Source organism: Puma concolor, chromosome D1, assembly GCF_028749965.1.
Source record: "Puma concolor isolate L17-30 chromosome D1, mPumCon1.1.hap2, whole genome shotgun sequence".
NCBI lineage: Eukaryota > Metazoa > Chordata > Mammalia > Carnivora > Felidae > Puma > Puma concolor.
In genome coordinates this window covers 110,776,825-110,790,326 of record NC_141676.1, presented here as the reverse complement: position 1 = coordinate 110,790,326, position 13,502 = coordinate 110,776,825, and the positions used below count along the sequence as shown (strand labels likewise).

The window sequence follows — 13,502 nt, the reverse complement described above, 5'->3', positions numbered from 1 at the left end:
GTGGACCCAATTACCGTTTGTATGATCTTCCAAATTTAAAACAAAAAATCTAACTTGGGAAAACTGAATACACTCTTTTTACCATCTCTAGAGCCTCAGGGTAGTGCTAAACACTAATTGGTAGAGCTGGAAGATGGAAAAGAAAATAAGGCTTATAACGGATCACAGGAACCACATAATTAAGACATTATTGTATATCGACACCCCATCACCAGGGCTCAAATTAGCTAATGCAAAATTTTCCCTAAGAGCTACGGTAAATATGTAAAAGGAAGTTAGAAACAATGGCAAAAACAACGTACACAAAATTAAAATTGCTTTAAACACTCCATGTTCGCATTTGAAACCCATAGTTGAATTAGATTCCATTTTGTAAAATGCAAAGGGATATACCTGAGAATAAAAGTAATACTATAACTTACTACCTTCTAATGCTTGTAGTATAAACCTACACTTTAGAAAATATTCTGAAGTAGTCTGATGCAAACAAAGCCAAGGAGGGGAAAGGAATTCCGAATTAAAAATGACATATGGTAAACACACCATCTGCCTCTTCCTTCTTCCTCCTGTAGATTCCAGAGGTTTTCCTGCTGTGCTCACAGGCCACACTCCTCCAGACCGATCTGTTCTGACCAGGACCACTTCTTGGTCTTCATTCTATGGAAAGATGTAGAGAGAACTTTTGAAATTCTTGTGAAGAATACTGAATATTTATATTTCATAATAAAAAACAGCATAAAAATTACAGTTTATCTTAAGTTGCCTGGAATTTCATTACCCACTGTAATGTAAAATGATCACGATCTTTTCAGAGAAAAGGGGGGAAAAATATCCAAAGTCCATTTTATTTTATTTTTTTTGAAAAGCAATCACAGAGGGAAAATTCAAATAACGTTTCCATCTAGACAATATTAAAGATGACCAAGTACCAATATTCACACATTTAGGCAATAGATATCATGTTTAATGTGTGTTTCTTCAATTTAAAGATGCTACTAAAACTTGTTTCTAAGACATAAAGCAACTAAAGGACACAACAAACTGCTACATTAGCTGCTATAATGATGCTCCAGACAACTTCTGTTCTTTCCATTAACAGCCCTCAAATGCTTTTCAGTTCCCTGACTCTTCAGAATTTATATCCCACATACTTTCAATCCATAATCTTTTTCCTACAAACTACTGGCCAAATACTTGCCTGGTACAGTACAGATTAAGATTAAACTTTATTCTATGATGAAAATAGAATGTTACTGGAAAGGTTCTAACAAAGAATCACATAAAAAATATTAGATAACTGCTTTATTAAAGATCAATTTGAAACAAGACCAACCAAATTATTCACATTTCAATTTTTTGCTCAACTCAGAACAAATTATTAAAAATCAATTTCAACTCCATTTAGAGACTTAGTTCTCTTTTTAAGATGGAAGAAAAAATACAATACTGATCTTACATTCACATACAATACTAATTAAAGTTATCACTTTTCTTCTTCAAATAATTAGCATTAGTTAAGAATGTGTCATATTTTAAATATTTTTATTTATTTCTGAGAGACAGTGAGAGAGAGAGAGAGAGAGAGAGAGAGGGAGAGAAAGTGAGCACCTGCGCACACACAAGTTGCGGAGGGGCAGAGAGAGGGGATAGAGGATCCCAAGTGGGCTCTGCATTAACAGCAGAGAGCCCCACAGGGGGCTCAAACTCACAAACCATCAGATCATGACCTGAGCCAAAGTCGGATGCTCAAGTGACAAAGCCACCCAGGCGCCCTAATGATGTGTCATATTTAAAGGGTATCTCGGGGCGCCTGGGTGGCGCAGTCGGTTAAGCGTCCGACTTCAGCCAGGTCACGATCTCGAGGTCCGGGAGTTCGAGCCCCGCGTCAGGCTCTGGGCTGATGGCTCAGAGCCTGGAGCCTGCTTCCAATTCTGTGTCTCCCTCTCTCTCTGCCCCTCCCCTGTTCATGCTCTCTCTCTGTCCCAAAAATAAATAAACGTTAAAGGGTATCTCTACCTTAAAAAAAAAAAAAAAAAAAAAAGGGAGGGGCACATGGGTGGCTCAGTTGGTGAAGTGTCTGACTTTGGCTCAGGTCATGATCTCACGATTCGTGGGTTCGAGCCTCACATTGGGCTCTGTGCTGACAGCTCAGAGCCTGGAGCCTGCTTCAGGGGCTTTCTCTGCCCCTCCCCTGCTCATTCTCTGTTTCTGTCTCTCAAAAATAAATAAATGTTAGGGGCGCCTGGGTGGCTCAGTAGGTTGAGCGTCTGACTTCGGCTCAGGTCACGATCTCACGGTCTGTGAGTTCGAGCCCCGTGTCGGGCTCTGTGCTGACAGCTCAGAGCCTGGAGCCTGCTTCAGACTCTGTGTCTCCCTCTCTCTCTTCCCCTCCCCTGCTCATGCTCTGTCTCTCTCTGTCTCAAAAGTAAACACACACACACACACACACAAAATAAATAAATGTTAAAAAAAATTTTTTTTTTCTTTTAAAAAATTTTTTTTTTCAACGTTTATTTATTTTTGGGACAGAGAGACAGAGCATGAATGGGGGAGAGGCAGAGAGAGAGGGAGACACAGAATCGGAAACAGGCTCCAGGCTCCGAGCCATCAGCCCAGAGCCCGACGCGGGGCTCGAACTCACGGACCGCAAGATTGTGACCTGGCTGAAGTCGGACGCTTAACCGACTGCACCACCCAGGCGCCCCCAAAATTTTTTTTAAATACAGGGTATCTCTATTCATTCTCTTACTGGATAACAGAAATGGGAAACACATTTTTTATCTAAGTTTATCATGTCACTAAAATGATCTCCCTAAGGACTTCCAAATTACTAAATCTAATAAATACTTATCAATTATCACCCTCGTTTATTTGAAAGTATTTGATTCTGTTCATTATATTCTCAGCCTGAAACCCTTCTTATTCTAGTTTTATACATACTCTACTCTTTCCTGGTTCTGCCTCACCTCTCTGACCCATTCATTCAGTCATTAAATATTCTGAAAAGTGCCTGCCTTATGTAGTTACTAAAAGAAATACAGTACCTGCCTACAAGACGTTTACAGGCTACTGAAAGAATTATCCTGTACATGAATTGATGAGAATCAAAAGAGTCAATTTCACTTTCTCCTCCACTTTGAGCTACATTTCAAGCATTGATGACTCCAAGGCTCCTTGGTTTCCATCCTTCCACCCAGAAACCTAACTACCACTTGTGCTGACAAAAAATTCATTATGCTAAACACAAAAATAACTATGTCATTGTTTGCTGAAAAATTGCAGAGACCTCGTATTAGCTAGGAGAGATCAGTACCACTCAAAGTTGGCCCACAGACCAGTGACAGTGTGAGAACTGGCAGCCACGATATATTTGTTATCAGCCTGTGAGGAGTTAAGTACAAAACCTGGGTGCTTATAAATTTTTCCAGCAATCTTAAAGAGTAATTTTATGTTGGCTCAATCTAACTTAAAATTTGGACGTATATTTTATAATATCTTTATTTCATTTTTCTATAATTTTTATTGTATTTTATAAAACTATTAGTTCATAATGGGCTGGAAAATTTTTTTTAAAAAATCTGATCCTACAGCACAGAGAAACACTGTCCTAGACAGTGGGATAAAGGCCAAGCACCTTAACACAACACATAAGGCCCTTCAAATTCAAATACTATGGGCTTCCTGAAATACACTTCTTCTCTAGTTCCTCATAATTTTTATAAATTTACCATCCAGCTGATAACTGTAGGCATAAATTTGGGCATACCTGTATTGCCAGACCATAATCTTTTCAGTCACTATCTGTCTATTTATTTACAATTATCGGTCTTCGCCACTTTTCCAGGCCAAAGACCAAGCTACACACTACCTGTTGTCTACAGTACCTGGTACAGTGGCAAAAACAATGTGTACTTACTAAATGCCTCGGACAGATGAATTCTATCCCCATAGCTAACCCACTGCCCCATCTACGGTCTTCTTCTCCACGCTTTTCTACTCTCTGTTCCTCGGGCATGCCAGGGGACATCAGGTTTCCCCACTTTGGGTTCCCACGACAGAAATACAAGCAATTCCACATTGGCTACTACAATAATACAGAACACGGCGCTTATTTAAGAATCACACCAGTGCCAACAAACTAAGGCCTGTGGGCCAAATCCAGCAAGCTGCTTGTTTTTGTTTGGCCCACCAACTAAGGATGGTTTTTACACTATTAAATTGTTGAGGGAAAATCAAAAGAATATATTTCATGACAAATAAAAATTACATACAATTCTCATTTTAGTTCCCATAATGTTTTACTGGAACAGAGCCGTGTTCACCCATTTATATACTGTCTGTAGCTGCTTTCATTCCACGACGGCTTAAGAGCTATGTAATTGAGTTGCTGTGACAGAGACTGGATAGACCATAAGGCCTAAAACATTTACTATCTGGTCTGTAGAGAAAAAGACTGCTAACCTTTGATCTCTATTGTTCTTCAAGGGATAAAACTAATTCAAAATCATTTAATGATTACTTTACCTGAGAACAGCAAGATAAAAACTTGCAACTGCTTGATAATATCACAGACAGAAAGAAAGGGACCCGATACGCTTTCATTTTGTTAACATACGCTGGAGGTCCATTTCTGGCCAGAAGGGCCACAAGGAAAACCAGATATAACCCGCCACAGTTAAGAAGCTAGACAATATGGAAAAATACATGAAACAACCAGGCCAGAATAAAGAGCCAAGAACTAAAACTGGGATCTTAGGAGCAGGATAAGGTCTGAAAAGGGCTCGAGGCACCGTCATTCTTTCACATCAGCCTTTGAGCACTATTTGCATGTAACACGCTGATTAAAAAGAAAAGAAAAGGAAAAAGCATTCAGGGCCTTGCTTCAAAGCTGGTATTTAAAAATTCTAAATGTTTGCTTAAAATCCTTTTGTGGCATCTTGTAAATAAAGGAAAACTTTCACTACATCAGATTTTCCCACCAGTTGGTATTCGGCAAGTTTGCCATCACTGAAGGCCCTACAACACCTGTTTCCATTTTCTATGTTTTAACGTTTCAATAAATAAGCAGTAATTACAGTTCATGGTATCTTCATGCTTTCTAAACAATCCCTATTCTATCTCTAATTATGTCTATAGAGAGCAGGTTACTCAGTACATACAAGCTCCCAACCACGGCAATGGGAGGACTGAACATCAAGACATTTTACATTCACCGACATGCGTATCCTGGTTCAAGGCTATTTTTCAATTGGTACAGAGTTATTCACATGACTGCACAGGCTCAAGGGAAGCACCTTTTGCTAAGCGCATAATGGTACCAGACAGACTCCAAGCAGCCTCAGTTTTGTCCACCTTTCAGTAATTCTCAATTCTTTCTCAATTCTGAATACTTTGTGTGTTCTACTTTTCCCCCTTGATCAGCCTTCCTAAAGGCTTATCTATTAATTTCTTTCTTGGTTTTTTGATAACCTCTATGTACTTTTGGTTTGCTATTTCAGTAATTTCATTTGATACGTTTTAATACCTTTGATACGTTTTCTCTTATCTTTTCTGCCATGAGTTCCTGGCCTGGGCCCACCAGGAGAGCATGCCGGCGTGGATCCCAGGGTCAGGAGCCCACGCGCCAATCCTGCCTCATTAGAGAACCTTCCAAGTATACTTAATTACCTCGCTTTCCTCATTTGTAAAATAAAATAACAAGGTATTTACAGGATCAAACATGCAAAGTATTTAAAACAATGCCTAGGAGAATTTACCCAAGGGATACAAGAGTGCTGATGCATAGGGGCACATGTACCCCAATGTTTACATCAGCATTTTCAACAATAGCCAAATTATGGAAAGAGCCTAAATGTCCATCAACTGATGAATGGATAAAGAAGATGTGGTTTATATATATAATGGAATACTACTTGGCAATGAGAAAGAATGAAATCTGGCCATTTGCAGCAACGTGGATGGAACTGGAGGGTATTATGCTAAGCGAAATAAGGCAGAGAAAGACAGATACCATATGTTTTCACGCACGTGTGGATCTTGAGAAACTTAACAGACCATGGGGGAGGGGAAGGGGGAAAAAAAGTTACAGAGAGGAAAGGAGGCAAACCATAAGAGACTCTTAAGGACTGAGAACAACCTGAGGGTTGATGGGGGGTGGGGGAGAGGGAAAATGGGTGATGGGCATCGAGGAGGGCGCTTGTTGGGATGAGCACTGGGTGTTGTATGGAAACCAATTTGACAATGAATTATATTTAAAACATGAAAATAAAAAAACAAAACAACGCCTAGGAATAAAGTGAGTGATCAATAAATATTAGCTATACTCTTTAGCTCACTTTCATTTATCCAGTCCTTTCTTTTTTTTTTTTTCAAAGTTTTTTTTTTTTTTTTTTTTTTTTTTTTTTTTTTATTTATTTTTGGGACAGAGACAGACAAAGCATGAACGGGGGAGGGGCAGAGAGAGAGGGAGACACAGAATTGGAAACAGGCTCCAGGCTCCGAGCCATCAGCCCAGAGCCCGACGCGGGGCTCGAACTCACGGACCGCGAGATCGTGACCTGGCTGAAGTCGGACGCTTAACCGACTGCGCCACCCAGGCGCCCCTATCCAGTCCTTTCTTTATGACTGAGGCCTTCCTAGGATTTACCCCTTTTCATCTCTAAAATTCCTAGGACATTATTTCTTCTCCACATTCATCTACTATTGTTTCACTTACTCTTCAGAATGTTATTCTGTACTTGTAAGCGAGGCTACTACACATACTTAGAGTCCTTTTAAGACTGCACTACCACTGAAATTTACTGGCAACGAGTGTTTACGTCCCAATTCTTTTCTACTGTCTGTCTGAGGGAAAACTAATGTTTTCTGGTACGCTAGCGCCCGGGGCTTCCGTGGGAGGTGCGTTTTCGTCCCTCCTGCCTCTCCGCCTCCTCTCACCCGTCAGTAATCGGTAGCTCTGACAGTGTGCGCCCCATGCACGGGGGGGGGGGGGGGGGGGGGGGGGGGGTTCCCGGTTCTTACGATGACCTCGCGCCCCGTGATACTGGGCACGGTTCACAGAGTCCAAGCAAGGGCCGCAAGGCCACGTGTGTTTCTCCCACCGAGAACACCTCTCGCCTTCACAGTCTCCCGCGAGCTAACGTCCGAGTACTCAAGGCCTTTTCAGCCTCCTTCGTCAGGAGGGATGAGGCAGGGAGAGGCCGGAAGGAGAACTTTAGGGCTCGGCCTCTCGCATGCGCTCAGCTCTCGGCCGCGCTGCCTGTTTGGGGAGTCGGATCCCTGCGAGCCCCAGCTCCTCACAGTTTCGGATTTCTGTTCAGCTTCTCATCCACAGAGGGCCGTCTCTACTTCTAAGCGCCTTACACGCCGCCCAATTTTCTCTTTGCGTATTTTGTCTGCGATCGCTACCCTCTCGCACGGAGCGCAGGCCTCAAAGCACGACGCACGCGCGGTCAGAGCTCGGAAATGCCGCTCCGGGATCTCACACGCGGCGCCGCAGGGGCCACCGGGAGGTGGCGCCTCGACGCCGAACTTCGGAAGACCCGGGAGGGCCCACACAGACTGAAACGTGCTCCACGAGCGCGTCCCCCGGCTCCCCAAGCCACCCCGTTAATCGTGGAACTCTTCTAGAGCTCGCTGTAGCATTAGACCAAAGGCACGTTTTTATCCCGGTTTTCTTTCCCGTCAAATTGGTACAGTAAAGAGGTGCCTAACCTCTTCGCCACGAAGCTGCTGGTGGGAGGGACACTAACCACGCACAAGCTGGAGAAAATCAAATATTAACGTGAAGGATCATTACTAAAAAGCTGTAAGTAATACTTAAGACTAGACTCCAGTTCACAATTTCAACAGTGGATTCTCTGGGACACATTTAACCACTAGTGATTTTAATTTTGTTAGGCACATATTTTGTACAGCCAGCGTGGTATCTGGTGCCGGCGGATACGAAAGCCAATTCCGTTCTTCAGTCTCCTTTCCTTCTTTCATCGTTGCTTCTTTGTAAGCCTTACATGTGAAGCCAGCTAGGAGAAAACACATGACTTTACGCTGTATTTTTATCAACGTTTATTTATTTTTGGGACAGAGAGAGACAGAGCATGAACGGGGGAGGGGCAGAGAGAGAGGGAGACACAGAATCGGAAACAGGCTCCAGGCTCTGAGCCATCAGCCCAGAGCCTGACGCGGGGCTCGAACCCACGGACCGCGAGATCGTGACCTGGCTGAAGTCGGACGCTTAACCGACTGCGCCACCCAGGCGCCCCTACGCTGTATTTTTAACCAGGTTACTTTCAGCATTTGCCGGGGTGGGGAGGGATGAGAGGAGGAAAGGAGATTGAGAAATTTTTTTTAACGTTGACTGACATTCTGGAATCTTTCCACACTAAAATGATAGAGTTCTTTCAGATGTAAGAAAAAAAAAATCTTTATTCTGACACTTAAGAAATAGATAAATTTAAGGATAATGTATGTGATTTAGTATATCAACAATAGCAAAAAAATCTAAACACTGCCTTATATTTTTCCTCATTAAAAACAAACCAAGATGGGGCGCCTGGGTGACTCAGTCAGTTAAGTGTCTGTCCAACACTTGATTTTGGCTCAGGTCATGATGTCATGCTTCATGACACTGAGCCCCATGTTGGGCTCTGTGCTGTCAGCTGAGGGCCTGCTCGGGATTTTCTCTCTCCCTCTCTCTCTGCCTCTCCCCTGCTCACACACTCTCTCTCAAAATAAATAAACTTAAAAAAAAAAAAAAAGCCAAGACAACTTTTCCAGATAGAAATTAATATTTATAGGGGCACCTGGGTGACTCAGTCAGTTAAGTGTCTGACTTCAGCTCAGCCCCACGTCCGACTCTGTGCTGACAGCTTGGAGCCTGAGCCTGCTTCGGATTCTGTTTCTCTCTCTCTATCCCTCCCCCCACTCATACTCTGTCACTCTCTCAAAAATAAACATTAAAAAAATTGTTTAAAAAAGAAATTAATATTCATATAATTTTATAAAGTTCTAAAATAGATCTCATGTGATTTCAAGAACCTTGTAACACGGCTATCACTGAGCCATATTTTATAAGGAAGGATACTAAGGACCACGTAAAATAAATGATGAAGTTCTGGATCCAATATAAATCTTTGGCTTTAAAATCCCATTTCCATTCCTTTACTAGTTCTATCATGTGCTATTTCTAATATTCCATTTCTCTAATAAAATGAGTCAGTAAAAAGGACATTTTAGGAGCACCCAGATAGCTCAGTCGGTTGGGCACCCAACTTCGGCTCACCTCATGATCTCACGGTTCGTGAGTTCAAGCCCCACGTGGGAATCTCTGATGTCAGCACAGAACCTGCTTCAGATCCTCTGTCCCCTTCTCTCTCTGCCTCTCTCCCACTCTCTCTCTCAAAAACAAGTAAACATTTTAAAAAAGAAGTGTTTTTAAAAAATGAAATTTTAGTAAACGCTAACACTTTAGTAAACACTGACACTTTTTCAAAGAAAAGGTAAGTTGGCAATGCTCCTTTAACTGAAAAAATGATAGGTTTTGTGATTACAAAAAATTTCTTTCCCCCAAATGAAAATCTGCACACTTCCTGAGAACGCCTGCGTACCTTATTAAGGACTCAACAACCAAGCCAAATTTTGACTACTGGCTTAATGTATTTTATGATACTATCCAGCTTTTGGGTAAAATTTCGGGCAGTCTGAAAAGATACGGCCATAAGTGGCATAAAAAGTAAATCAAAAACATTGCAGACTTTTCATTTTTTTTAATATTCTATTTCATTCCATTCCATCTGATCAATGAATTCCTACCACTCAGAATAACTTTTATCATGATGTGATCCAACAGCATGAATGTGTGAATGTGTCTAATATGATGAACAAGATATGGTTCCAGCTGTTAAGGAATTCATAAATTAAATGTCAGGGAGAGGGGGAGAAAGATGAAACAGGGAGTTGATAGAAATCTCCACTAGACTATTAAGTAAGATAAAGTATAAATCAAGTGGTACCCGATCACACGGGATGGAGAAACAGATGTGTTCTTGGGTACAAATGAACTGCGTCTTTGGAAACAAAGATGAAATGGCAAAGGGTTAAGAAGTAAAGGAAACATGGGGCGCCTGGGTGGCGCAGTCGGTTAAGCGTCCGACTTCAGCCAGGTCACGATCTCGCGGTCCGTGGGTTCGAGCCCCGCGTCAGGCTCTGGGCTGATGGCTCGGAGCCTGGAGCCTGTTTCCGATGCTGTGTCTCCCTCTCTCTCTGCCCCTCCCCCGTTCATGCTCTGTCTCTCTCTGTCCCAAAAATAAATAAACGTTGAAAAAAAAAATTAAAAAAAAAAAAAAAAGAAGTAAAGGAAACAACCACAACAAAGTGCAGAGATCCAGTATTGCTTAAAGAATCGAAAGAAATGAAAAGGGTGAGGTGTGCACAGGAGGGAAGGTGGAGTAAAACGCTATTACTTGGTGAAATCTGAATGTGCTGCCAGAAGAAGGAATTAAGGACTTTGTGGCTTAAACTCAGAAAAACAGCAGGATGAGCATGCAATTAAGAGAAGGAAAATTCCATCCGTAAAGGGGATGGTTTTATAGGTTCTGAAGTCATGGTACATCCTTACAAGTCAGGCAGACAACTGAAAACGCGAGTCTAGAGCTCAGCCCAGAGTGCAGAGCTCCAGTGACAGATCATCCACAGAAAGATGAAAACTGGGACCACGAAGTGAAGAGATACAGCCAGGGCGAGAACAGGGATTTGATCCGTGTTTATGACCCAACCTCTTCTTCCCCCTCCCTCGCTCCTAGCTCACTGTGCGGCCGTTCAGAACAACACACCGTCTTCAGATCATACCACCTCACTCTCACATCAGCACCCTCACCCATGCTCCTATGCCTAGACCTCCCTTCCCTGCTGGTTTGCAGGAGGAGGACAGTGAAGTCGCCAAGAAAAAAGGAAGCTGTTCGTGTCACAGGCCCAGCGAATGAAGGGCATCTGCCAATAACGAGAAAGGGGCCAACAGAGGGAAACTGAAGATCCCATACAAGACAAGGTGGGAACTGTTCCAGAGGCGGAACAGGAAGGAGACCATGAGCACTGGGAAGGAACCTACCCCAAAGGCAATGACAACACTGTCCCCACTGCCAGATGAGAGTTACAGAAAGACTGGTTTTCTGGGGACAAAGACAACAGACAGACACTGAAGACATTCAACCTTGTAGTCAGGTACACAGCAAAGTGACTCCTCAGAATAAACCAGGGAATTCGGGGAAAATGGCAAAAATTTTGAGTAACTGCTAAGAGAAAAACGATTTTTTTTTTTTTGCAGGCAAATTTGCAGAGAGAAATAGGTCATTCTGAATTTCTTCAGTCTCCTTTTCTAAAATAAAATCTAGAAATTGTATTTTGGGGACACTCAATATGCTAATTACAATTTAATTTAATAATAAATACTGTACAGCATGGAGAAATGTTGACAGAATAAATTTTTAAAAAAAGACCAAAAAAGATTACAATTATGTAAATTATGCATGTGTTTACACAGTTATAATGGATAGAGACTTAAGGGAAACATTGAATATTTTTAAATGTAGATTTTTGTGTGTTTTTTGCATTGCTTGCCAATTGTACAAAAATATTTAACATGTCATTACAAAGGAAGGAAAGAAATCTAGAGGGAACTACTTTAAAGTATTTATCAGTGTATAATCACTAAGTGGTAGGATTTGGTGTGATTTTTATTTTCTCTTTTAAGTTTTTTTGCATTTTCCATGTTTCTACAAAGAATACATATTATAATTTTACTTAGAAGTCACCTAACAATAAAAAAATAAAGAAAAATATACTTTATTTTTTATTTTTTTCTAGTTTATTATTTTAGATGGAAAGGAGTGTGAGCAGGGTAGAGGGACAGACGGGGAAACAGAGAGAGACAGAGAGAGAGAGAGAGTGAGAGAGAGAGAGAATCTTAAGCAGACTCACACTCAGTGTGGAGCCCGATGTGGGGCTCCATCCCACAACTTTGGGATCATGACCTGAGCTGAAATCAAAAGTCAGATGCTCAACTGACTGAGCGACCCATGCATCCTGAAAACATACTTTACTTTTTAAAGCACATATACAAAATATAGAGAAATTTTCTATTTAACTGTGTGAGCATTTGTAGGCAACTTAAATTTCCATGTTTAGAGTTTGCATAACCAGCACATATGACACCAGTTTCAACATCAGATTTTTTTTTATATTTCAAACACCAGTTCATCAATTTACATCAAAGCAATTATTTTAAGTAATTATTATTTACTTTAAATAATTATAAATTGCACACACACCTAACCTCATTTCTTGCCACCAAATAAAAACTTAAATGAGACTCAGATCATCCTGCACTTAATTTATCCAAAGAAAATGAAGATAAATGACTTCATAGGATTTTAATGAGAATCAAATAAATTTCTATAAATAAAACAATCAAAACAAGTCCTGACACACAGGATGTCCTCAAAAAATATCCTCTATTACTATTAATAATGGCAGCAGTTATAATACTATACACATCAATCAATACTGCTGTCGTGAAAAATAAACTTCTATCTTGAAATTTAATTAAATAAATTTAGAAACAGAACCTAAATAAAAAATATTATTAAAGGAATTAGAAGCAAAGTGGTTTTCTTAACGTAATAATTATTTATTACACATATCCTATAATGCTCAGGTGACAGAGACTTCTAAAACAAAATATTTTATCACTTATTATTTAGACTTAATTCAGAGAATCTCACATGGATGAAACACTGGGTATTTCTGGGCAGACAGGAACATAACAAATACCATAAACTTTTTCTATGATTTTTCTATGATTTTTATTTTCTCTTTTAAGTTTTTTTTCCTGTGAAAAACCTCTGAAGTGAGGTTTTTTTTTGTTTTTTGGTGTTTAGTTCCATTCAACTCATTTTATTTTCTCTTCCACATAAATCTTTATTAGCAACTGTCTACTATAATTATTGTACTCAGAATCTGAGTATGGTACGTGCGCACTTATTATGCACTACAAGATTGAAAAGTGCACTTTGTTTTCAGGGACTATAAAGCAGGGGAGATCACAGCTGGGCCAAGGACATTGGATCTCATCCTACCAGTTGTTTGGCCTTTCCCTGAAGCCCCTCAATAAAATGGTTTGATTATTAAAACAAAACAAAACCTTTATTTTTGGCTTTCCACATTAAATTTGACTTTCTTATAACTAACTTATGCATACTACAAGAGTAGAATATAGAGTAATTTTTAAGTACATATAAGGATAAAATTTACTTTGGGGTTGATTTGTTTAACTTAAAATTGTACCCTTAAATTACAAATCTACAATATAAGTATGTGACATCATCTTTCCATCGCCATGCCCCCGCCAAAATCTCGAAAACAATGTATTAGAATCAAGCCCTTCAAGAGAACACAGAAATCTTAGGATGCACTATTGCCCATATGGAGTAGCATCTCATTTTTCCCTT

The 13,502-nt window shown here is 40.5% G+C and overlaps 1 protein-coding gene across 2 annotated transcripts in view; it reads right to left on the bottom strand.

The window, feature by feature from the left end:
* CWF19L2 (CWF19 like cell cycle control factor 2) overlaps positions 1–13,502 on the bottom strand; it is a 151,717-nt gene that overhangs the window by 56,298 nt on the left and 81,917 nt on the right. For both annotated transcript variants that reach the window (XM_025928560.2, XM_086679238.1), the window contains exon 11: positions 544–657. In XM_025928560.2, the coding sequence (XP_025784345.2) occupies positions 544–657 (114 nt within the window). The remainder of the gene's footprint in view (positions 1–543; positions 658–13,502) is intronic.